Here is a 27,962-nt window from a genome sequence, read left to right on the forward strand (position 1 = left end):
CTCTCCCTCTTCCCCATCTCCTGATTCTTTATTCTACACAGGAATAATCCTTTGTGTTTCTCTCTTTGTTCTTTTCTTAATTTAGGAAATTATGCTGGAGTCATTACTAACCCAGAATGGATTAGCTTACAAAAAACTCACAAAAGACATGATTCAAACCTTTCAGGCTAATGGGAAACAACTTCTTTTGACTTTAAAGAATTCCACAATCAGTCTCATAATCAGCATTCAGTGGCAAGCTGATAGCTCCATATTCCATCTTATGTTTTTAATAAGGTCTTACCGGTTCAAACCCTTTCCCTTCGGAATGACATTAGTCAGTGACTTAAACAGATAAGTCTATTTGGCTTTAAATAGCGTGCTCCATCTTGGAAAACAATTACAACAATTGTACTCACCCTACGGTAAAAAACTGCCTCATCTCCTGTCTTCGAGACCTCATCAGCTGCTTGTATTCGCCAATGCGCAGTTTCTTGCCATCCACAATGCAGGTGCGTTTTGGTCGAGGCTTGTATTTGTAATTAGGGTACTTTTCTAGGTGGATTTTACTTAGTCGTGCCTGCTCTTCGTAATAAGGTTGTTTCTCTTGGTTTGACATGGACTTCCAGCGAGATCCTACAGACACAAAATGTCAGTAAGTGCTCAAGTGAAGCAGGCTTAGCTGTGCACACAACTCAACGTGCCTTCTCGCCGTAATAAATTTTAATTAAGTTCGTTAAATAAACTGATTTAAATTTACATCAGTCTGCACATATATTGGCTTGCACAACGTGAGACACCTCAAAAGAACCCTGACTTTCAGATATTGCTGCAGACCAAGCATATGTAAATCTCTATTAAATAGGGTGCACTTAAAATCAATAGTTAAGTCTCAAAATCTCAGCCTCGTGCTGCAAAACAGACTACTTAATTTTTTACAATAAGAGCATTAATCTGTGAGTAATTCCATACCTCTGTAATACCACGCACAGTATGGTGGTTAAGGAAAGTCTGCAGCCATACTTTCACTGTTAAAAGCCTAACACATTGCCTAGGGACACAGGCTTCTTTGATATTTTTATGAGAATTTGGTTTATACACTTCTGCTAATAGATATTAATAGCTTGCTATGTAGCAGGAAAAAAGTACCAAACCTTATAGATTCAGCAAAATTATGAACAATCCCTTGCTGTCTGGGCATCTTAAATTTACTGAACTTCTGATATAAGCTTGGCAGAATACTGACACCTATTTTAAATTCTATTTGCATATTATTTTTTGGCCAGATGTAGTAAGCACACAGAAAGGAATCGAGAAAGTTACATTTCACAAACTCACATTGGAAAGATAAAAAGTAAAACAGAAAGCACACTGTAACTATATACACCACTTCAGGTACTGTAAACTCTCATTGAAAGCTGCACCAATAAAAAAGTTTAAAAATTAACACAGTGTACACAGGAAGAGGCAAAAGTATTCAGATCTCTCGTATTGTTTGTAAGGAGCTATCTAAACATTTGAACAGAGACAGGAATAAGAAATGCATAAAATAGCTTTTTGGTGTCTTTTAGATGAATAAAACGATTACAGCTGTGGTAAACGTGGGTGGAAGCTATTCTTTTACCAACATTTTTCATACATCAACAAATGGAAAAGTTGTATAAATATTATCCAAAGCCAGCAATATTCTGTGTCAGTTCTAATATTTCAGTCTCTTTTCTCATTGTCCTGGAAAAGTTGCACAGATATTATATGGACATAGACTTATTTGTGGCAGAGCAGATACTGACAGGTTAATTCCATGGTTAACAAACACTCAATTGCTGGCACTTCTGAAATATTTATGCTGGAAGTTTACATTTTAATGAATACAGTTACTATGCTCCTAATAGTTTTTTTCACAGAATGCACACAAATAATATAGATTCCCTACAGCTGCCAACACTGAAACAGTGAAGGTTTTATATAAAACTGAAAGGCTATTCATATAACTCACTTATATGGTAGACAAAAATATGAGAACTACTAAGAAAGATTTTGGAAGTTTCAGGACAAAGTAACATTTATTTCTATGTATTCTTGCCTCTGATTGAACTAACATGCAACAAACTTTGTATTTGAACTCAGAGTTTACAATAAAATGATTACAGAGGAAACTTGATTTTTACTTTTATTTATTATGAGCTACATTTGGAATCTGTCTTTCACTTCAAAGACTCAAAAAGCAAGTATAGGTTTTAACATTTCACCACTCATTCTCACGTATGTTTCTAATTCTCTGGAGGGGTCTTAAAAAGCAAATCAAAATTTCTCAAAAATGAGTCCATTTATTTGCACAGTGGCAAAATAAAACCCATGGAATATTCCCTGATTGTCCCGACCTATACAAATTAAATATTAACTATTGTGTCTTTTACCTGAGCAATATTTTAATTGCATGCTTCTAGTGCTTAGCTTTTTGGACATTGCAATGTTTTGAACCAAACATCATTTGGGATGTGAGGTTTGCATGTACAGGTCTTCTTGATGTTACACTGACAGAAAACTCTGATTTTGATTTTGTACTTTTTTAACTTTATGCCAGTATTTACCCTAGCAAGTCCCATTTTGCATTCTGGTGATTGTAGTTCAAGTGCATTCTAGTGGGATCTTGTAGTTATTGGGACTTTATTGGGACACACTCTCGCAACAGGTTTCACAAAACATTCCTTTTCATTGCTACTAAGTTTTAAAGCATGTTGTGACTGCTGTTGGCAATAAAAAGTATTAGGGAAAGGGCAGAAAGGGAAGAGAAAGGGAATGAAAATGAAAACAAGCCATGAATCTTCATTTGCATAAGTGTCAGTAATTCTAATTTTGGTGAACATCTCCCAGAAAAAGATATGTCCTAAAATTAGAGAACTCCATAGAACTGTTGAATGGTTTGGGTTGGAAGGGACCACAGAGATCATACAGGTCCAAACCCCTGCCATGGACAGGGACACCTTCACCAAGTTGCTCAGAGCCCCATCCAACCTGGTCTTGAACACTTCCAGGGATGGGACATCCACAGCCTCTCAGCCATCCTGTGCCAGCGCCTCACCACCCCCCCAGTAAAGAATTTCCTCCTAACACCCAACCTGAACCTGCCAGCACAGCTTGCTGCCCGTTGCTTTGCGCTTACCTAGGATTTTGCTGATGTTGGAGTTGTGCATGTCGGGGAAGGCCTGGAGGATTTTCCGGCGCTCGTCCTTGGCCCAGACCATGAAGGCGTTCATCGGCCGCTTGATGTGGGGCTCGCTGCTGGCACGGCCCCGCGAGTCCCGGTAGACCCGGGCTTCAGCCACCGTGGCCCCTCCTGTTGGCCAACAATAATACTGCTGTAGTTTAGCTGCAGAGCCATTCACTGCTTTACTCCCTGTAACGTCAGGGCAGGAGGAAACAAGATGGATGCAAAACATTATTACGTGGATTAGGAAAGCGCTTTCAGAGCTGTGCTTATTTTAGCCTCTTTGGCTCCCTCTCTCTCTCTATGTCTCTTTCTCTGCTGCCAGACCTATCAGACAGAGAGAGATGGGCCAACCAGTGGTCTCAGTGTAGCTGGGCAGGCTTGCCCATCTGAGATGACCCAACATCAAATTGAAGAAACAAATTGCACTGGTATTCATCCAATTAAGACATGGAGATTTGATAAAGTTTCCATTTGGGGCTTTACCATAAAATTATGTTCAACAAGACTCATATAAAAGTTATATTTGAGAATCCAAACTGATATAGGCCTGCTGACACAAGCCAATGACAGATTTGCTGCTTGAGCAGTGAAGCACGTGCCAAACATTTAATAAATTAAATTATACAGTGCACCAGGTACATGCTGCTGTTTGTATGGATCAGATTCTATTTGAAGCTGAACATTTTAAAGTTGCAACTGCTTTGATTGAATTCTAGATGCACTTTGGAGCATTTGAACCACATACATGTAATAAAACTGTCTACCTCCAACACGTACACACACAGCACATTGGAGCCTCCGGGGTGGGAGACAAGGACTCCAGCTCCATGCCTGCTGTGCCATAGTGTATCCCAGTGTCCTATCTTTATCTGCCATCAATTCAGCTTGTACATGCCAGCCCTAACTGGGTTTTTGAATGCATCCAGCCCTGTATCTTGACCACAAACAGCAAAGCCTCATGGGGCTTTAGAGATCACAGAGCTGAGGTGTAAAACTGGTTACTATGGGAGAAACAGATGACCAAGGCATGCCTTTACTGGAAAAAAACCTTCTGCAGTTGTGATGATAAGATATGTTTTTAGAGTTATACCTTAGCTATAAAAAAGGCAAAAAGTGTTTATAGTGGGAGACTGACAGTCTTAGACCTTATCAAACTGGTCATATAACTTAATACCTTGAAAAAACAAGATACTTGACAACAAATTAGTATAGCAATAGGCCTCATTTTTTTTTTTATAAACTATAACAGCTACCAACATGAATTTATCTGCCAAATAATATAAGATTAATTATTTACAGTACGTAAAACAAAACACTGCAGTTTTACTGAATACAGGCACAAGTTTTTAGTTGTGCAAAAATCTATTTTCCTAATTCAGGGTGAAAGCATTACATAGGCATACCTTTTAAAAAATTCTATATAAGAAACACATTTGCATGAAAAAGGGGCCCTAAAACAGAGGATGCATAACTAATACACTACCTTTTTGCCACCAGGTCCACAGTACATTAATTTCATTTAAAACGCACTGACCATACAGGATAAATTGATTTTGCTTTATATGGTGTTGACAGCCATGTTTATTGTGCAGTGAAATGTAGTGTAGTTTCAAGCTGACTATATCCATCAACACAGGGCAATATGCTGACTACTGGGCCAGATGAAGACATACATTACCCTGAGAGCAAAACACTCATTCGCATACAGCAGTGTCTTCTCCTGAGGATCACCCTGGTAATTTATGATGCCTCCCATGCCATTACTTTACAACTGACACCAATTTGGCAATTTGTATACTAACACGCGTGCACATAAAAGAAGACAGGTTTGTGGCAAATGTGAGCTGCAAAACTGTTTTAGCACTGTGCTAAGTTAAGCACCATGCCACAGGTGTTCTGCATTTACAGGAGGCTGCAGTCAGCTTTTTTATTGCTAAAGGGAAGAGCAGTTTTGCTGAGTGACCTGCAGGTAGGACTAGTTGAGGGGGGTGAATGGTCAATGAGGCTCTGTTCATTGTTGCCTCGGACCACAAATGTATCAAAGATACCATATTTTGAGAGAGGATTAATTTATTTAGAAACTGAAATAAGTTTCAAACATAGTAAGTCAACATTGAAATATTTATTGGGACAAAGAACTGTATAATTTGAGAAAAGTCCAACACAGCATGTAACAGTTGTTCTATCCTTTAAGATAATCTAATAAAAATCTGTTACTACTATGTGGGCAATTAGGAAGTTGGTGACAAAAAAAAATATTATTTATGCAAAAGTTATTTGTTATTAAGCTGCTCTACTCACAGCACAGGAAAGACATATTTGAATCCATTGGGTGTCTTTCCATCTTTTCCTTTCCCAAAGGTACTTATTCACTACAGCTAAGGAAGAGTTTGTCTTTAGCCCTTTCTAACACAATTTTGGACTTTTCAAGCCTAATGCAGGTAAAGAGTAGTTTTACTGGGAACAAGATGATAGGTGGCTTTTTAACCTGGATGTAATCTAACAGAATGAAAAAAAAAACCAAAACAAAACAAAAAAAAAAAAACAAACACAGAAAAAAAGAAAGGAAAAAAAAAGAAGGCAGAAAACCACCATAAATTATCTGTTTTCATAGAAAGGTTATGTTAGAAAACAATTCTTACTTGGAGTAATAAATTACAACCATCCAAGGAAGGTCAACTCTGGCTGCATCTGCTTTCTGCAAGTCCTTACTTGAAGGACTTGAAAAAGCAGCCAAAGAGTTGATGTTCTTTGAGCTTGATCTCTGGGGAAATATTTGCAGGCTGACCTATAGGCCATCACAAAAGCATTTGCAAAATGAATTTCTTCAAATAACGAAAGCAATATAATCTTCATGCTCTTCTGTCTCAGAACCACAGAATTATATTCAGCATATAGAGCATTATAATAAAATAATTCTTGTAGCATGGGATTCTATGGGGGAAGTCAGAAGGTCTAAGTACCTTTTTAGATTAGAAATGAGGTGCTAATGATACAAATACACATATGCTCTGTGAGATTTTACAAGTTGAAACACATAACAAGCTTTCAAAGTTGTTCTTAGATACTTCATCCTGTCAAGGAGATATTTTGACTTTATTGTGCCCTATAAAAACCATTTCAGCAGATTTAACAAAGTATGGAGATTTTTCCTATTATGATAATTATAGTACTGATGGAGGCTCAAAGAGACACTTAGAATTTTTAAAGAAAACATATATGCAAGTGCAAAAAAGTAGGTGTTTTAAATCTTTCTGAACATATTTTCAGGAAATTCTAATAACTAATGAACCCAAAATAACAGATAAAATGGAAATGTACTACTGGTAAAGGGAAAGACAAGAGAAGGAATTGGCAATTGTCTCTCTGTGGCAACTAATGCTCTATCTGCCAGTTACTCTTCACACTGCAATCATAGGAGAAGGGATATTCAGAATTAAGAGCCTGGTCAGAATTTATAATTATTACAAAAGCAGTACAGTTTGGCTGCCCTAGAGGCTTAGTTGGCAAAGAACTCTATATTTTGGCCTAAAGACAGGGGCTGTCCTCAAAGTGACGCTTTTAGCTTCTGGAAGTGTTCACTGCCTTACTTCCTAGATCCTATGCATTTGCACAACTTGTCATAACTTTGATGAATTAAAACTAAAATCAGATTAAATAAAAGTGATCTCTTTTTTTTCGATATATGGCAGGCAGCCCCTCTGTGAAAGCTGGATTCTATACTGCTTGAGAGGCAATACTGAGGCAAAGAAAACGCCACAGACTAAATCTAAAAATGCTACAGCTTCATGAAAATAATTTCCAACAATATTTTCATTTCTAAACAGCTCTCTAATCCGAGAATATTAGAAAGATAAAGAATCTGATCATCAAGAAAAATAAACATCCTCATGTGAAATAAATGTCAAGAAAAATAAAATAACAATTGTTACATTGTTTATTTATTTATTTATTCCTGCCTTTATCTGAGTTTCTTACATTTACTAATGAAATTTTTTTAGGACAGGCATCGTTCCTTCTGCATGCTTCCTGAAATCTTGGCCACATTAGGGTTAATCCTGTTCTCTTTACTGGGATGTGGGTTTACCTTCCATTTTGCACATCACCTCCAACAAAACCTGAGACTGGGCCTTTACATGTTACCAGAAAACAATAATAGATGTGATAGAAAGAAGCAAAAAAAGGGCTGAGAAAAAGGTGAGGAAAAGAGAGAAAAGAAGTGACAGCAAAAAGATTTTTGTCAGTCACCCTGTTATTCCTTAATGACTCTTCACAGTATGGCCATTGATTCATGTTTGAAGTGATACATTTCCCCTGACTTCCTCCCAGACAATGGATCTGGCCAATCTAGAGTATGTACTGCACATCATCTTCCATGGACACACACCAAGACAGGATACATGGAAATAAAGACAATCTTTCTAGGTTCCTGGTATGAAAATGACTGGTTAGTAGTAAAGCTCCTATCATCAGTTATTCATTAAGCTGAGGTGACATATTTGCCTAGTTTGGAAACGACTGATTGTGACCTCCAAAATATCTGGCCCTGTCTGTGGTAATACAGCTAGCACCACAGAGGCACCTGACAAACATGCAAACAGGAGTCACTCTTTCACTGTAAGAGATGGGTTACTCATAGATATGGACATGCCAAAAAAACAGGGAGAATGAAAAACCAGTGTAGTAGTGCCCTGTGGTGCCCTCAGCCTGTGCACAGACAAATGCAGCCTTTGTGAGACACATAGCAGTAGTTAAAATCAAATAGAAAAAGACAAATATGGAAAGAACAAAATAGAAAAGGCAGCTTTGGCAAGCTTAGAACACAAGAGTTGTCATTCAACTAATATTTTGGGTTATCAAGTTTAGAGAATGTTACAAGAATTACTGCTACTTCACTGTAATCTAAGTGACATGTAGCAGTTGTAGAATAACATTTATCTGTTTTGCCCCTTGCCTGCCTCTTATTTCTTCATCCCCAACACCATTCAGATTTTCTCATTATTTACTGGCATGTCTTGTCATCACTGGCAAAATACCCACTTGGAAACATGGCAAGGTTTGGAACAGGGGTGACACAAATGTTCTGTTTGTCAGGCAGCTTTTGTTCCAAATGCTAAACAAATATTATTCAGCTGCAATTTGAGCAGTGAACATTTCTCACAGGCTGCATGTCAGTGAATGAATGGGGAATAAAACTGGGAAAGCCAGAAGCAATTCATGAAATACTGCAATATTTAAATGGCCTCTAAAATTTTTCACCTGTAAGGGTTTTGAAATGCACTAAGTAAATAGTAAAAGGTGAGAATATACTGTAGCACAGGTTAGCTACATCCAAGCAACACTTCCTTATGATAAGACTTCCCTTTTTCCCCGCTAAGAGACTCCATTCTCTTTAAAACATCAACAAGAAGAACCAACTGGGAATTCCCTAAGGTCAGCTCTGAGGAAACATAAACCTCTAATTCAATAACTCCGCTACTGCACTGAAAAAGGCCTTATTATTGCAACATCCATATGGAGTCAATTGGACATTAATGACTAATCAATCCCTCCCCTTTCTATTCTACTTATAGTGTCACAAGCCATGTTTAGATTAGCCCATTTCCTGCTTAGGATCGCTCAAGATGTCTTTTGTTCTTTCAGGGCTGGCCTGATGGAGGCAGCTTAAACAAACACACGACCCAAGTGGTGCAGGAGTTATAAACTGCCATATGTGAATGAACAAAGGGGCCATACTAAAGCCTTTTGTGGTATTTGTTAATGTTTTTCATCTGAGTTTAAAAAGACCTAATGACTTTGTGGTGAGCTGATGCATGTGGCTCGTGGCTTTGCAAAATGAAGGAAATTCTAGCCAGTTATATATCAGCATATATTTTCCAGAGTGCCTTGTTTTCAGTTTTGGTGGCAGCGAGTTTACTTTTTTTAGTACATTTGTTTTACATATGCAAGCAAAATACTTAATCTCAATTAAAACACAGCACCAGTTTTCACAGCCATACTCACAACCTGCATATACATCTATCCCCATTTGAAAGTCTAAAGCTAAAATTAAGAGCGGAATATCTGCTGCGTGTGAAATCAAAGCAACTGTTCTGAGCTCCACCATTCGCTCACCAGTGTTTAAAGCTGAATTGTTAGCAGTGCCCTAATAAATACCAAAACATTAATTCTAAATAAGCTGCTAGCACATCCACGCTTCACAGCCAGCCCTGCCCAAACTGTGCTATATAAATGAAATAAAACTGCTAAATGCAGCTACTTGCTTGATGGCTTACACAAACAGTTTAGATTTCTTGACCACATTCTATGGCAAAGCTAACCCTCATGGAAACTTGGCATGGACTATAGCTAAAACAATAAAATAATGCTTTAAATTACGTGGGATATTAACTGAATTAATTAGGGCTTGAGGCCTGGCTTTAGCTCCTGGTGGCTGACACAGTCACACATGTGCTCCAACATAACAGTTATTCTGTGAAGGTCCATGAAACATCTATAGAGAAATTGGGATGAAGAAGCAGCCTCTACTATGAATTTGGGGAGGTGTTTAAGTGTCATCATATTTTTCAATCATGTGCCACTTGCAGACTTCAAGACCCTTCACAGATAATTAATTAAATGCTAACAACCCCATTCTGATATTAATGTTATTGACAGAAAAGAAATATGAATCGTATTGAAGTTGAAAGTTTTTCAGCCTAAGTAATGATGCCAGAAGTAAGGGACTGCCAGTCATCAGATCTAACAACAAACTACATTTTTCAATCCACAAATATTGCTGTTGTTCCCCCTTGATATGTAATTTCATACAGTTTCCTCAGTTGAGGAAAATAGAGGCCTACAGAAAGGAAAGTCATGGATGAAACAGCCCAATCCAAGAGAAAAAATACTAACAATTATTGTTAGGTATCTGAGAAGATCTAAGGATTTGATTTGATTTTTCAGAAAAAAAAAAAGCAGCTGGTCTACCAGCTAAGCAATTATATTGTTACTATATTAATCATATTCAAAGTCAAAGCAATACAAAGAAGAATACACTAATCTCTTTAACATAAAAATGTTTCCATAAAAGTAACAGCCAGTGTAGCTGTTATTCACATCATTTCAAATTTCTCATGACATGAGTGTCACCTAGAACATCTAGAAAACACAACATTAATTTAAAACACAGGGGCTAATTCTGCAGTCTTCAGTCATCCCTAAAAGCTTTTTTGTTGAAAAAGTCCTGTTTGAACAAGGACCATAGTGATCCATTCATACTTCAGTCAATGCTTTGTTTTGTTTTAAGATGGAGAAATGACAGATGGGAATTAAGGACAGAGAAAGAAGGCAGTCTGACTTCATATTTGATGGATGCATTGTTCAAGGTGTGGCTGAACACTGTTCATTGCTTGCTCACATGTTCTTTACCAAAACAGTGATTTTAAAAAGCTTAAGTACAATGTACTTTGTAAAAGGGAATTATGTTTAACAATGGGAGAGGGTTTTACAAAACCACCTCCCTCAAATTACGTGTTACAAAGAAATGCAGAATACTCAGCAAAAGATTTTAAAATGTGTTGCAGCCACTGCTTTAGTGACCCATTTCCTGCATCCATCTTCAATAATTTGTCACTTTCTGAATGATACAACACCATTCTTTGTATCATTTCTTCTTGCCTTTTACATGGGGTGCTGATATTACAACAACTGATAATGTAACTAGCAAATAATATAACATGAAGAGAAAGAAGCAAAAACAGCATGTTAACAGGAGCTGTTCTTCAGGCTAATTTTTCAAGTAAGGTACCCCTGGGCATTTGGGATGTGTAAACAAAACCAGGAAGATGTTTTTATAAATATAGTAATGGCATGTCTTAATATGTTACCACAGTTACCTGGTTTGGATAAAAAAATACAGTGTTTACTATGAAATAGAGGCTTACTTGAAAATTTACAAATAATTCCTTTTTTTCAATTCCTGTCAAACCACCCCTTCCAAATTGAAAACACAATCATTTGTTATTTGCAGCATTTATGAAGATGCTGCAATGCTCACACTACACTCTCTTTGGACCACTGATCCTGTGAAATTAAATCATTGTACAAATTAAGGAAATATTTTTCCCTTGCTACCAAGTTCTTCATTAGGCACTTGCTTAAACACTTTGCATATGTACATGGGAGAAAGGCAAATGATCCTAAACACTTTTCTATTTTTGAGATATTGAGACTCCTGAAGGAGAAAACTGTTCACATTTTAGACTAAGAAAAATAGACAGTTGTACAAAGAGGGCTTGTTTGAATCTGTACCAATTGCTAGTGCTTAGCCAGAATATATGATGTTCTTTCCTTAGTGTATTCATATTTCTGCTCCACTCCCTGTGCTCAAGGATTTAAGGAAGAAGGGCAAGATTCCTCCCTCCTTCAGTATGATATAAGGGTGGCTTTCTCCATCAACAGAAAATTCAATTGTGCCTGGAAATTTTACACCATTTTGTGGAGCTTCAAGCTTCTTTTGTCATATTGGAGCACTACCAAGAAACCCTCAGAGAATCAGGACCATGGGGTGTTTTACACCTGGTGGCTGTACATGAGTGTGAAAAAATGTTTTAAACCACTGAATTGCTATATTTAATTTTTCAGTCAGTCCACCTAAAAATAGCTATGCATACTGACTGATGCTTTCAGCATTTGTGACAATAATTTTCTCATGGGTGAAGATTTTCCGTGTAAAACTGCAGCCCACAGTTGCTTTTTACAGCCACCTTCTAAATTCCTGAAAATAATGTTTTACTATATAATGGAAATTGTGAAAATCTCTTAGTTATAAGTGTGCTAATAGGTGTCCCTATGTAAAACTTAGGGCATTGTAAAAGTGGTCAATTGTACAATATCAAAAATCTTAAGTGTATTTTTTTTAAATAAAGATACTATTCTATAAGAATCAATTACTGTAGCTTGGAAATGTCAGACAAGAAAGCCTCATATTTAACAGTAGGGAAAAAAATACCTAAGACAGCTGAAAATCAAAAGTTAACAGTTGTGAAGGACACCCAGATTCGTTATTCTGAAAATGAGAAGCATACTATATGTTAAATATTAGTGTCTTGAGGGGAATAATTTTCAATGCTATGGAAAGATCAGCCCATACACTCCCAGCACAGGTTTTTCAGTTCCCCTTCTAAAATGTTATGGGGATGCTGGCAACAATGGGATGCATGAAGTGTTTGCCATCAGAAAAGTGATGGGGTGTTCTTAAAGACATCTTATTCCTATCCCATCTGCAGGTGTTGAGTTACTCCAGCACTAAAGCACAGAATCTCATCCAACACAACTAAATACCATGCCCAAGAACTTCATCCCAGATTCCTATCTGCTATGAGTTATTCTGGAAAATTTAAGGATATCGCTCAAGAATAAGGCACAATCAGATTCATGGATGTTAAAAATGGCAACTACAATTAATGAAGGCCACATTTTAGCATCTGGGGTTATTAATGTAAGATATATTAATATAAAGATATATTTTATCTTCAAATATAAAGGTACAGTTTTTGGATTTGGGTGGTTTGGGGTTTGGGTTTTTTTTTTGTTTTGCAGTGGTGTTTTTGCAATCAAAGGCCTATAACAAGAATTCAGGGCAATAAAAATTCCAGTACTTGAGCTTACTCTCTGGATACATTTCTTTGTTTTCAGACAGCTTTCACTGTTTTCTGATTTTCATCTTTCTCCTCTCAACTGCCATAGCAACTATTACAAATATTTATGTGCGACAAATTCTGGCGTGGAGAGGAATTCTTTCCTCTGGTATTTACGAAGCACTGTCACAAAAGTAGGTGATGCTTTACCCTGCCTGTGCTACCTGCTGTTTACACTTCTGCACAAGAGGGTGTTAAACAAGTTACCTCACAGGTTTGGATCGTCCTGGCAGCCTGCCAAAGTTGATCTGCCTGTAAATGTAGGTTCCCTTTCACCTGCCTCTTCAGCTGCTCAAAGCCAATCTTTTTTGAAGTAGGGAAGAAGCCCTCACCCTTTTGTATAAGCAATTATTTGCTGTTGGGTGTTTATGAGGTTGTTGAGGTTTTGAGCATAAGGTAGAGGTGCTCCTTTAATAATACACCTAATAGGTGTGCAAAACACTGGGCATGATGTCTACCCTCTTTCCAGGGAGGGAGTGGGAAATTGATGGCAGTTTTTTCCTCAGCCTTAGAGATCAGCCTTGTGCTCCTCTTGTATCTCAGTTTTCTCATGTTTCTCACATGTTCCTTCCTCCCTGTCCTTCCTCACTTACATCATTCCTCTCCTTCACATGACTCCACACTCACTGCCACTGATGCAATTACCACTACTCTTTTTTTTTACCATGTTCTGGCAACTGGTTAAATACTTCATGGGGCCTAACACCATTTCTTTCCCTACCATTTAATTTCCCTTGCTTTTTGACAAGTATAATCTCCCATTTTGCTACAACATTCCTTGCAACATGGCTAGCTCAAGCCAAATATGAATGGGAAGAACTAATTCCCTGTACAGGAAAAGAAAGACTATTGACTGTTAACTAAAGGGAATCTTGGGCTATTCATTGACTTTGTATGTTGGACAACAAACCCATCATCTGAAATGCTGCAAAACTGGGTTCTTAAGTTTACTGGTGAACTGGAATATGTTCTTCTAAAAGATGAGGTCAGCTTGTTCTCCTCCAAGCCTGGACTGAGGTTCAAAAACTGAACTAGAATTGACAACATTAAGCTAGGCCTTGCTACTGGAACCAATCAATTACCAATTGCTATTCAGCTTGCAACTGGCTTGCAATTTTAGTTTACATGGAGCATGGTTGAAAGATACCAAGAACACACAGATAAAGCTTAAATCTGTGTAATCTCAGGCCATGGTTTGATACGTAGAAAAACACAGTCTTTAACCCAAGGAATTGTCAAGTTGAAGAGACAGCAAGCACTGCAAGGGAGAACACAGGCACTAAGGACTCAGACACTAAATCAATGAATTTAAGGAGATGGGGCGATGCCAATCCCATGCTGAGGACACTAAGAACTGACTTTACAGCTAGGTTTCATAGCAAAAGTTATCCTCCGAGAGACTTTGAAAAGTCTCATTAGTCTAACACAAGGACAGATGAATACACAGATACAGACAAAGTAGAGAGACAGATCTCACCATATTATTTAAAACTGTTTCCATTTAAACTAGCAGACATGCACCCACCTTTCAGGTACATGCTTAGCACGCACTGGTAGAACAGTATCAAAGAAAGCAGCAGCACGTGCTAAACACAAGGTTTACAGAATCAAGAAAACTACAGTGTGAAAAATGTGAACGAAAACATCAAAACAGGACCCAGAACTCTTTTTGTATGTTTTCCCAAATGGCAAACTGTGAGGCCAAATATTTAATTCACAAGCCCCTGATTCTAAAATATCAACTTGAATGAACATGGAACTAAATGTTAAGTACTAATAAGGCATTTTCATCTACTTCTATTTGCTTTCGAAAAATTAATTTAGTTTTTCAATGCATCTTATTTTCACTAAGGAAAACCAACTACAGATAAGTTTTTTCTCTTTTACAAAACCTCACCGTGAGATAGGGGCAAAACAATAACATTCAGATGTTTTTGCTCTGAGCCTAGGATCCAATCAAGAGATTTACATTTTAATAGATCCAATCCTTTGGTAGAAATGAAGATCAGGCCTTGATGGAATTTGAATCCCTGAATACAACTGCTGAAGGAAACCACAATGCAACCTGAGCTAAGGTAAAATCAGTAACTGTCAACAGAAAGGTTAGGTCTACCCTGCAGATTTCTATCTACTAGAAAACAAAATCTTAACATGCTTCCTACAAATTTCCAACAATTTGACCACATCCACAAAACCAGAAGGATCCATTAACATTGAGCACATTTTACAATTCAAAAGAAGCAGCACCATCACCCAAAAGTGAGCATCTGTGAAAGGAAAATCTATTTCTAGAACACGAACCAAAAATCTCATTCACATCATCCAATATTCTCAATAACTGAGAACTAGATACTTTAGTATTTAGTATGCTAAATATTTTAGTATTACATAGGTTTTCTGACCTGAAATTGAATCAGGGCTTACCTATATCTCCTGACTCTATACTCTGATGTCAGCTGATATATGTCAGTCATTCTCAAGAGAGGGTTTAGCTTTAGCTGCATTCAAAGCTGTCTTGGTGTGTCCATCCCTGTCAGGTATATTTCAGCACTGACAACATCAAATGTACAAAATTATGCAGCCGCCTATAGAAAGAATTATGTTTCCTTTAAAGTGTTAATATTTCAGGGGGAAAAAAAATCCTTGTTTAGTTCTCTAATTGGCTGTTGTTTATAATTTTGGATACCAGTCACCAAATGTTTATGAGGCTTTCAAATCTTGTTTTTGAATTTTGCTAACTACAAATGTGTCACATATTTTAACATGGCAACTGGGATTTCAGGTAATGATACAAGCCCAACAGCTGCGGATTATTCATCAATGGTGCCACAGTCAGTGGCAATGTTTTAAATACAGTTTGAGCATGATTTTTAATATAGTTAGCTCAGTCCTGCTAGTGGCTAAGGAAGTAATAGAAATATTGGTTTATGTCATGTTTAATATAAAACTCTTGCTAATGATTTTCAGGCCTCCATTCAGATGTCTGTCAGCTCATTATGAGCAACACAAACTTTGAAGGCAACTTTGTATCTCTGAAAGTACAACCATACTTTCGGCTACCATTAATTAAATCTTGCCTTTAATTAATCTTAATTAATCTTAAAAGGGTTTCAACACACTGGGCAGGAACAATGAGCAAAAAAACCCCATTGCATATTACTTCACATTTGTCTAATTTCTAAGTTTAAAGAATTTCAATACTTATAATTCATGACAAAAAAAAATACCTGTAGCTTCAGCTTTTGGTCAATGAGCCAGTACCACAAGCACTCCTAAAATTACAGGAAAACTTGACTCTGATCATGTCAGACTCAGATCACAGCCATATGTTATAAAAAAGATGTAAGGAGTAGAGAGAAATCATTGCTGGATACTGTTACAAAAACATTCCACAAACAGAAGTCTGCTGATATGTCTTATAACAAATTACATGAACTTTAAATGTTGTGTCAAAACTATGGGAATTAGGAGCACTTCCCAGACCTGGTCTGTCTCAAATGCCTGCTGGGATGGACAGACATGCACCGTTGTCTCTGCACACTTTGGTTTCCTATGGAAATTCAGGTGTGCAGGTAGGCAGGGAGTGGAACTGCACTTCCACAGCCCCTTTGCTCTAGACCACTGGGGGGATTAGAATACAACCCAAACTCCATTTCTCCTTGTTTATAGGCAGCAGTGGGACTAAATTTAGAATCCTTAGCTCAGGAAAAAATCTGCTACACCACTGCACACCCCCCCTTACACCTGCCTCCACCACCCTTTTAAAAGAACACTCTGCAAATTGTTAGTATCTTCCCTAAATGTAGTGAATTTCATAACTCTGAAGTCTGGTGATGAGAGTAAAACCACCTGGCAGATCTAACATCCATCCACTCACTCTGTCAAAACTGCACCTGGACCTCAGAGATCTGGGTGTATTTCTGACAAGAAAAGGCAGGGCATCAAAAGTTGGCCATCAATATGTCACCTCAGAAATCTGTATTCCGTGTTTTCTATGTGTAAAAGCACACATAAACCACAGAAGTGTTAGCTAAAGATTTGTACAGCACCCTGCATTCAAATAATATCTAACAAAAGGGGAAAAAAGATTTAAAGTAAAAATGACAATACAGAAAGGAAGGTGTGAAACACATGAAGCCTTTGAAGAACATGACTGTGCCTATTAGGAACCTTTGACATTCAGCTGAGATTGTGACTGTGGCACCACAATGAAATGCAACAAGGCATTCTTAGAGGAGGTGAAAGAAGAGAAACCAAGCTGGTGAAAGGTCCGGAGCACAAGTGTGATGAGGAGAGGCTAACGGAGCTGAGGGTGTTTAGCCTGGAGGAAAGGAGGCTCAGGAGGACCTTATCACTCTCTACAACAAGATGAAAGAAGGCTGCAGAGAGCTGGGGGTCAGTATTTTTATTTTTTTTTTGCAAGGAAGAAGCAATAGGACAAGAGGAAATGGCCTCAAGTCGTGCCAGGGAAGGTTTAGATTTGATATAAAGGAAATATTTCTTCACCAAAAGAGTTGTCAAGCACTGGAACATGCTGCCCAGGGAAGTGTCTGAGTCACTACCCCTTTTAAAAGTTATTTAAAAGATGTAGCACTCTGGGACATGGATTCATGGTGGACCTGGCAATGCTAGGTTGGAGTTGATGACCCTAAGGGTCTTTTCCAAACTAAATGATTCTATGCTTCTAAAGGAAAATCTTTCAAGTTTCATAGTAACCCAGGACTGAAGTTTGGAAGCACAAAATAATAGGAACGCATAGAAAAAACTTTGACAAACCTAGAAAGGTTTGTAATAGTTTCACAATAGTTAGAATCTGGGCAGAATCTATAGCATGGCACAGGATATCAGAGACCACAGTTTAACTGCTATATATTTCAGCAGCACTGTCTGCAGTGCACTTCCACTGTAAATTATGTTAGGCTAGAAGTGCCATCTCTTAGTCTGCTTGCCAAATATAACGGGCAAAACTCAGGTTATGTTTTGAATGTATTTTTCTTTCATCCAGCTAACATCTAAATTCACCTTGTCTTCAATGAGAAGGACAAATAAGCAGCTCAGTTTAGAACTCCTGCCAATGTTTTTTTTCAGATCAGCAGTGCCATGCACCCAGCATCTCTTTTCCAGAGATACCTCTTGGCTGCTAAACAAATTCTGGAAATCTGAATCCATTCATGAACTCAGATTTCTAATGTGGCAAGGCACCATGCCTCAAAGTGCCCCCCCAGCAGCTCTAGAAAGACATGCACACCGTCCTTAAACTGGCACACATCACTGCAGCTTGGGTTACACATGGCAAAGCTCCTCTCTGCACTATCCAGTAACAGGGGAGGCTGCCAGTGCCATGAGGGGTATCAAGACACTAAATTAAGGGCACTAGGAAGAGAATGGATGAATTGAAGGAAATTAGCTAAACCAACAATGGGGTCAGAGGCCTGATGTCATCTAAACCAGTCACTGAGTATCTGTAAGCATCCCCTTGCAACTTTTCACCCAAACTGACCAAAAAAAAAATATCCTTCAACATTTTGAAATATGAAATATTGCTGCTGGATGACTGCTTCTTTAGAAAGCACTTTATAAATAACTTATTGGACAAAAAGTGCTTTGGAAAGTCCATGTATCTCCTGATTCCTTTAAAAAAAAAATTGTTGGAAAACACCTGTCTGAACATTATTTTTTGCCTACATGCTTTTTGTTATTTTTCTGTTTACAGATGATAAAACAGTGGCTAATAAAACTGTATTAAGGATGAATAATTGAAGCTCATAAATAATAGCTCCCTAAAGTTTACTGGTCCTATTCTTTTGACCCAAGAAAAAAGCAGACTGGATTTGTCAGATGTTCATGGAAAAATTCAGAGGTGTTTTAAGCTTCTAAAGCCATAACTAAAACTCCTCCAGTTTAAAAAGGGCAAAATTATTCTCAAACAGAAGTAAATTGAGGGGGCAAAATCCTGCATAATATTCTATCTGAATAGTACATTCATCTTCCAACAAGGTAGGGCTCCTACATACATACATGTGCCATAGGATAGAGAGAATCCCAGTCACAGCCACTTCCAGAGCATGCATGGTAATCCTGCTAGAGACTCAGCTCAGTCCTGATAAACACTGACTTCCACCTGGGTCTTGAAACATATAGATATATACATAAAACCCTCGCTGAAATGAGTGCACTGAAGGCTTACATAATGAAAAAGATCTTTTCATACAGAAAATGTGAAGTATTTTTCCATTATCATTTGATAGCTGCCTATGAATAGAATTCTGCTTGCTAAATCTTGAATAGGTGGTGCACGATGGGTAGATTTCTGAAAATGCTCTAACCTTCTTCAAAGCTGCTAAACACTAAAAAAATGGGCAATATATATCCTTCCTGAGATAATTTTCTCAATATCTCCTAAAATTTTAGTAGGAGTATACCTTCCAACAAGGTAGGGCTCCTACATACGTACATGTGCCATAGGATAGAGAGAATCCCAGTCACAGCCACTTCCAGAGCATGCATGGTAATCCTGCTAGAGACTCAGCTCAGTCCTGATAAACACTGACTTCCACCTGGGTCTTGAAACATATAGATATATACATAAAACCCTCGCTGAAATGAGTGCACTGAAGGCTTACATAATGAAAAAGATCTTTTCATACAGAAAATGTGAAGTATTTTTCCATTATCATTTGATAGCTGCCTATGAATAGAATTCTGCTTGCTAAATCTTGAATAGGTGGTGCACGATGTGTAGATTTCTGAAAATGCTCTAACCTTCTTCAAAGCTGCTAAACACTAAAAAAATGGGCAATATATATCCTTCCTGAGATAATTTTCTCAATATCTCCTAAAATTTTAGTAGGAGTATAAAATGTAAACACTTATTTAGCAGCTGCTTGGGGGAAAGGCAGTTGTGTTGCAGAAGGGCTAAAAGGGCTGCACAGTCCTTTTCATGTCTCCACACATTGTTATGGACTTACTGAAATCTCACAAATTGGGAGAGAAATCTATCAAGTGTTACCCTTCAATGTAGCACAGGCAGTACTCATGACACTGGCAGATTTCAGCCACATCATCCTGTGGTGCAGTGTTCAATAACCCATGGTCAAAATTGCAACTCACCTTCTGCATCTTCTGGCCTTGTAAGATCGATGACACCAGGGCCAATTTTTCCATCTTCATTGGGTTTCCCTGTTAACTGTGGGCCTAAATTTTCAAACCTTGTTCTTTCCTGGAAAAGAACAGAAGGAATCTTAATGTTCCATATAGGATAGTTCTCATTATATGCCAGTGCATATGGGTATGCATCGATACATGCCTTATTTTTTAAATCTGAACAAATAATGAATGCATCTAATTAGAATTTTAGCTCAGGGACAATTTTTTTCTTCTTTTTTTTTTTTTTTTACAGATTCTGAATGTTTGCATTTATGAAAATCAGTTTTAAATGTGAAACATATACAGAAACTTTGAGATTATTTTGATCTGCAGTGCCATAATGCATAAACGATTGTACATGCAAATACAAAACACTCTTGGCAGCACACAGTGCTGATCGATGCTGCTCACTTTGCCTTTCCACTTATTTTCCAACTTAAACTGAAAAAGACAATCGGCATTTGGGAAACATGAAAATTCAGAAGCTGAAAGAAGAGTTTGTATTAAAATGCACTGGTATTTTAATGAGAAAAAAGCACTTTTTTCCCACTCTGAGATTTAAGTTTGCATTCATACCTCTGTGAAAACACAAGTCTGAATTTTATGCAGAGATTTTTCAAAGACAAATATTTGAAAGAAGGAATAATAGAGGACAGAACCAATATTATTTTGTCTAGAAATTTAAGCTGCACCTCAGTGAACAGGGAACTTAAGAAGACAATAACGGAAAAAAAAAGAGAAAAAAAAAGGAAAAAGAATGCCCACCTCCCAGAAAAACAGAAAGCTTTTGAGAGCAGGAGACCTCCATAGGAAACCTGGAACCAGAAAGTGGAAACTGAAAGGTATTTTATACGTGAACCCAGTTCCTCACTCACTCCTGGACAAGGGCAGTCTAAAGGCAGTGTAATTGTGTCTCTCAATAGTGGTCTCTGTAGTGCTGTGTATCAGTGGCAGAGTGTTCAATGGTTATCATTAATTTAGCGCTCTCATTTGAAGGAACATAGCATGTTTTCCCTCTTGCCTTGTTGTTACCTCTTCAGATTAAACTTGGCATTATGTTGTACTTGTGAATGAATGAGACCTTGTTGTTCATTACTATGAAACAATATTAAATGTCATGTCAGCTTGAATTTAGAGACGTGAAATACCAGCTTTCAGCTCCACGAACAGTTTCTCCATGTTATACTTAATGCATTATGCAGAAGTAGAGTGCTGACTGCTGTTCAGTCTATTGTTCAATGACCTAGTTCTGTGCTGTGCATACTAGACATGAGGAGAAAACATTGGGAGAGTCTCTCCCAAAAGATGGTAGAAACTTGGAAATGTTCTTCAGGACAAAATACAGCCTTGACTCCTCATTTGCTCCACCTCCTACTACTCCAGATTTCAAATATAATTATTTTTCTATTGTCATTGTGTTTCAGCATGAAACCCCATCAAGAAAAGGGAGGAATGTCTTGATTCCTCATTCTTTTGGTTCCTTCAGCCACGGATTTTTAAAATTATTCTCTATTTAATTTGCAGAGGAAAAGAAAGCTCAGTGTGACACTGGATTTGCCACAACATGCAGCTGAGGCATTTCAGGTACTAAATGCATTTTTTAAAGTTCCTCAGAATCTCCCAGTTGTCAGAAAAAATAACTCTGCATTTTATCTTTGGTTAATTATTTCACTTGTTTTCTTCTGTAAAATCCATGGTTGATGAAGGAGCTTACATACACAAAGAAACACAAGAGAAAATAAATAATTATAAATAAAATTTGACTGCAGAAAGGCACTATAATATTAGAGGCCCAATATTTTGCTGAAAAATGTTGTGCAACGTAACAATACACCTGAATCATCAGGATGGGATCTGTCTTACTGGTAGAGAGAATGAAAAATAAGTTTATCAACAATACTGTGTTCCATTGCAAAGGGCTGATTTGCAGTTGAGATAAAAACAAAGATCAGTGCTAAGAAAACAGCTTTTGGCACATTTATTTTCTCTTTCAAAATATTTGCACTAAAAGCTTTTTTTAAAGGATTTTAATACAGCACCTGCAGTATTCTTGGAAGAGCAGCCTTTAAGTGTGTTTCAGAAAAAGGAGAAATACCTTTCTTCTATAAAAATCAACAGATCCAGCTACATATCAATATGCACATTTGGAATATCTTTCTAGTCATTCATTCTCTTTGATTTTACCAGAAAATATTCTCTTACAAAAAAAAAAAAAAAAAAAAAAAAAAAAGGAAAAGGAAAGCTAAAATAAAAAAAAAAAAGAAAAAAGAAAAAGTTTCTGTAAGAACATCAATATTTTGACATGGAAAGAGAAAAGGGAAAATTGTATGATAAGGTTCAGAATCACTAAAATGAAAGCACTTATGCCATAAAAATACCTGCTCTTGTCAAACAAAGGAGCTGTATTTATAGTTATTTTATAACCACCTCCTAATTCATGAGATGCTTTAACAAAGATACATATATTTAGGTCTTTGAATTGCCTTTTAAATTCATTCCTTTTCTTGCTTTTTTAACTGAAAATAATCATCATAGTGATATTTAAAAAATGGTCAGTATTTGCATCAGGTTTCCACAAATTCAGAGGACTTTCAAAAATAAGGAAAATTTTCCTCAATACTAAAAATGCTTTTATCTAGTAGATGCCTTTACAATTCCATGGAACACAACAAATTCATATGACATTTATTTTAAAAGAAGAAACTTTTCCCACTAAGCTCAAATCCTTTTCAGTGGGATTTGTCTCTGCCCCCATCTTGAACTCATCCTAGAGAAAATAGACTAAAAATCCTTTAAAAGTACACATTTCCCCTAATATCACTGAGAGGAAGATTGATTCTCTACTTCATATTCCTAGATTTAAAAAAAACCCGGCATCCCTTCATTAAAAATAAATGGTTATACATAACTGCATGAAAAATGTTACCTACACATGCATTACATCTGCACACATGTACATCAGCTACTGCATCTATTGCTGCCTGCCTCACCTCCACTAGCAGAAAATTTGGGTGAGTTTGTTATAAAGTGCACTGCTATGGACAGTGCAGGTGTTTTCTCCCCTGTGGAAAGCACTTTTGACCCCTATTTTGGACAGATTTTTTTTCTTATTTTTGTGCTGGCTTTGGAGCTTATACTGTATAGTTGCTTTCAGTTTTTCCATTTAAATCTTAGCAAAAAATTTTTAGGATATGACACTGACAACCCTTGCTCATGACAAGATCAACACAGTCAGTTGGAGTTTGCATGAGGAAACTGAAAGCACTTCCTAGCACAAATCAGATCCTTTGTGCTTCTTTATACTTTGAACACGTAGTAAAAATAATCCTTTCTTCCAAATGAGAAAAAGAAGAGGAAAAAAGAACCTTCTTAGCAGCCAAACCTTAATTTTCCATTCTGTGATATGATTAGGCACTTATTTATGCGTTGTCAGTCACAAACATGCAGAAAACGTAAAAGTTATTGAAAAAATTAAAGTCTGCTCAACTGTCTTGCAGGACTGTTGGTTCTCTAAGTGCTTTGAAATTATGATGTATGAGGTAGATGTTGCATATTAAATAAAGATATTTAAATTATAAAGCCCCCGTTAGTGAGAGCTGATGAATGTTAAATGTTATGAGCCACAAGGCTGTGGCATCCATCATATTCACATATTATCACAGTCAGTGATGGAGCAGCCCCAGTGATGACAGATAGACTGCTAGATAGTTATCCCTTATTTCCAGTGTCGCCAAGCAAGCCTTGCAACCCCTTTGGCATTATTTTTAGCTTTGCATTAAATTAGCAACTTTTCCGTCACGTTCTGCCAGAAAGTATCAATTCTTTCTTCACGTGTGGAAGGTAAAAAGAATGATTCAGTGAAGCAGGGAGTAAAGCAAAAGGAAGCCTTAGCCCCTGCCTCGGAAAAGGCTGCAAACTTCAAATGACTAGAAACAAATATAAAATTGTGATCTTGTGAAAGAACAGCAATGAAACAGTAAGCACACAATAATGGCTTTTCTCTGCACTTAGATAAAAGCTGAATTTTTGATGTGCACAGTATATTTTCATAAAATTTTATATACTATGTTTTATACACTTATTGGCTATTCCATAATAATGTGTGTGCTAACAGTAAAATTGCTCTTAAATTTATGTGTGTTATTTATACGTACCCACGTAACAATGCTTTTTGTTGTAAAAAATATTCTGTTTATTAATGTAACTTTACAACCACTGCATCCAGGATCCGTGGTAAATTAATGACATTTTTATTATTTTATAGTGTCATTAAATTTTTACTGATCACTCCATCAAACAGAAGCAATAAAGGCCATAATGCAAACTGGGACACTTAGATCAGGGGAGCAGGAAGGCATTCCATATAGTCTGAAGTAAACTGCTTGCCATAAATGATATTTATACCATCTTTAAGGATGTGAGAATACTTGGACAAGTTTGGCAAAACTGTTTCTGTAGTACTGTGGATTGTGTACTTAAATAACAGTTTACTTGCCAGCGAGACAATTTTTTTTTCAAACCATATGCGAGAAAATGACTGATTGCATCCATCTCTTGAAAAATAATATATGAAACGTAATAATACACTGGGCACCCCTCCCTTCTGGATTACCAAAACTGATCTGACTATACCCATGCCTCAAATTATTTCAACATGCTTGCTTTTTCCACATCTGAAATGTATGCTTAGCCTGAAATGGAAAATGGCATGCATACTGATGGTTGTGTAAAAGATTTAAAATATATATCTTTTTTTGCAAACAAATACTTTTATTGAAGCAGACGTGTTTGGACAATGATGTAATACCTTTATTTCAATAGTCTAGCATGGAAGCAGTTACCCAACATCAATTTAAAGAGGCAGTTTCTAGAAATCGAATTAATATGGGTCATTCACAGAAGCCACAGAACACATGACTGAAGGGATATTATTTCTTCTGAGGGCAGTGCTTTAGTGAGAATAACTAAAATAATTATCACATGTTGTCTTTATGTATGAAATGTATTTCAATTGAATTATTCTATACTAAATGTTCTAGTAGCTTATTTGCTAACTATGATCTATTCCCTTCATGCACCATGGACAGTAAACAACCAGCAAACAACTTAATGTATTCAAAACATAAAAAGGACATTTTCAGTAGAACACAGAGAAAATTATTCCCAGTTTGAGTGAGGAGGAATTACAACTCCTTTTTTTCTCCTCCCTGGAAACTCAAGATACAAATGCCCCAAGCTTTTCACCTTCTTCTTACTACTTTTTAACAGCTGGGACTGAAAAGTTAAATTACCCTCCACTTAGAATCTTTTGCAATGTCTTGGCACAGCAGGGATAATTACAAATTGACTTTCAGCCTTATCTCTGGATATTTTAGTTATTATGGGTGGGAAGTTTAAACATTAACCTTATTACAACAATGTCAATCATCCCACTGGTGTGCAGGCATGCAACTTCTGGAATTCTTTGGATGGCAGAGGAGATAAACACAATAGTGGCACTATTGTTACAATTTAAAGCATGGCCCTTGGTTTTGCAGAACTGTGGTGAATGCCTAGGACTCCTTTTCAATATCATAGCACTGGGAGCTGCTCCAAAAACCAGAAATTAAATTAGTGAAGCAGGCAAACTTATTGTAGGAATGCTGTTATTATAAGATATTACAAGATACAAGGTGTACCTTTTCCAAGGATTTGCAGGTTTTAGGACTGAAGGATATGCTGACACCTATGATGTTGACACAACCTGCCCTTTCTTTATTTTTTCTGTAAGTGAAACTCCTGAATTCAATGATCTCAGGGACCAAGAGGGGCACAGTGAGTGATTTTTCACCCTGAGATACTGCTGCTTCCAGGTTTTGGAGGTCCCTATGCTGTTCATAAACTGTTCCAGCAATATCTTTGCATGCTGAACATACAGCATGGACCAGCATCCCTGCGACAGACTACAGAATTCTATCACATTGCAGTGCCTCAAAGCAAACAGCTTGCTTGAAAAGATGTGGGGAGAGAGAAGCCACTAGGTCTCCTTTTAAATATATTCTTCCATCTTAAAGCATAACTGAAAAGTAAGAGGTTAAAAGCAGATAACAGGGAATTTACAGTAAAATTTCTTTGCCTTCCTGGCAAGCCTCAGCTGGCTTCCATGTGACAATGTGACATGGGCAGGACCATCACAAGCAGAAAATACTCCAAAGTTGCTCAGAAACAGAATTTCACAGTGATTGTCACATTGGGAGACTTCTTTTAAGAACCAAGTTCTCGAGTCAAAATTGAGAATTGCAATTTCATCAAAATATAAAATGTCTAGAAAAAAAATCTAGTCTAGAAACCAATGGGCTAAAGAAAAAAAAAAAATCCCCATATAAGTAAATGCCAGTGCATATAGCCAACATGTAAACACTGTCTTCAGCTAATTATTTTGGAAGCCTGATTTTAAGGATAAGAATTCCAAGAGCTTCTTCTCAGCTAGTAGCCATCTTGATCTTGAACACAAATAAGAAGGATTTAAATGAATTCTCTGATTATCAGGAACATTGAGCAGATACTAAGATGTTTATAGACTTCAGTGCATGGAAACCTGCTGTTAGTAGGAAGTCTGTCAATTCAAAACTATTTTTAAAAGGGAAAAAGAAAAGAACTGATAGCAAATATTTCCACCTAAGGAGAATATTATGCCCTCCTGCACATGAAATATTGCCATCTCCATAACTATTGCCATGCTTTGCAGGCACTCCTAAGCTATGGATCTGCCCTGGTTAGATTACTTTCAACAGGATTACTGCATTTACTGAGCCCCCTTAACCAAATGCTTTATGTCTTTGTTCATATGGTTTTAATATGGTTTTAACCAATTGCAAGGTTATTTATAAGTTTGCAAGTCCCCAGTAGTTAGAGTTATGAAGCGTTCAGACTTAAGCATATCCAGTTGTGTGGTAACCCAACTACTGCTTTCATGCGGTTTCCAACTTTTTATTCATGTACAAAGGCATGATGCATGGCAGCATCTGAGACCATTGTGATTAACTCTTTGTTTCAGCAGCAAACTCACGCTGCAGCCTACAGTAAAATTACACAAAAGGTAAAGATTAAAAGGTAAAGAGTAAAAGGAAAAAAAAAATCACACAAACTCTGAAATTCCACCACAGACTGAGGAGAAATTAGTCCTTGAAAAACAAAGGGACAATCAATTAAATTAGCAGCTGGTAAATGAAAAGCAAACAAAAGGAGTCACTGCTTTACACTCTGCATAATTCTCTATGAATGCTGGAGATTTCGCCAGGGGTCAGAAAAAGTCCAAAGCTTGGTCTGCCACTTGTTTCTAAAAAAGCTGAATAATTTTATGACTGTTAATAACATTTGTAGTAACACATGCTAAGGTAATCAAATCTCATGTCCCAGACTGTTCAAGCTGTTCAACTGTTGAGTCAAAGAGAAATTCCCTTGTCCTCTCTGCTGCTCCCTTCCCTCCTGACCAACTCCACAGATGATTAACTGGGAGTCTTCTAGGGAGAGGAGTTAATTTTCTTTTGTAACATCGCTAAATTTAAGGAAGAACTGGTAAATGGTATAGATCAAATCTATAATCTACCTTGTAATTAGAAGGAATCTGAATGCAACCATTAAAAAAAAACCCCAGCATTTTCTTCTAATTAAACACATACATGTGCATTTTTGAGAGACAGACAAAAATAAACACAAATTACAATTGACATCCACTTCTACTAGGAAATAGCAGGACTGTGGTTTGTTTTTTTTCTGTGCTGTAAAGTGACTAATGGAAGCAATTCAATAGCTACTCATGGACCTTTGGAATGTTCATTTAAATTTCTAACATGACTTTCAAGAATAAAAGTGCAAGGATATGGCAAAACAAAGGGTTTTTTCCTAGGTTAAATATTACAAAGGAATAAATGTATATCTATACTTAAGTTTAATTTAGCAGGTGG

General features: G+C 37.1%; 1 protein-coding gene across 11 annotated transcripts in view; it reads right to left on the minus strand.

Annotated features, from left to right (window-relative positions):
- SOX6 (SRY-box transcription factor 6) overlaps window positions 1-27,962 on the minus strand; it is a 375,549-nt gene that overhangs the window by 14,024 nt on the left and 333,563 nt on the right. For 9 of the 11 annotated variants that reach the window (XM_039707456.1, XM_039707454.1, XM_039707455.1 and 6 more), the window contains 3 exons: window positions 19,981-20,089; window positions 3,143-3,376; window positions 399-615 (listed from right to left, as the gene is read on the minus strand). In XM_039707456.1, coding sequence (XP_039563390.1) covers window positions 399-615; window positions 3,143-3,376; window positions 19,981-20,089 — 560 coding nt within the window. The remainder of the gene's footprint in view (window positions 1-398; window positions 616-3,142; window positions 3,377-19,980; window positions 20,090-27,962) is intronic. The other 2 variants (XM_039707462.1, XM_039707461.1) reach the window with 1 other exon arrangement.

Source organism: Passer montanus, unplaced genomic scaffold, assembly GCF_014805655.1.
Source record: "Passer montanus isolate IOZ18808 unplaced genomic scaffold, ASM1480565v1 scaffold2, whole genome shotgun sequence".
NCBI classification, from domain to species: Eukaryota; Metazoa; Chordata; class Aves; order Passeriformes; family Passeridae; genus Passer; species Passer montanus.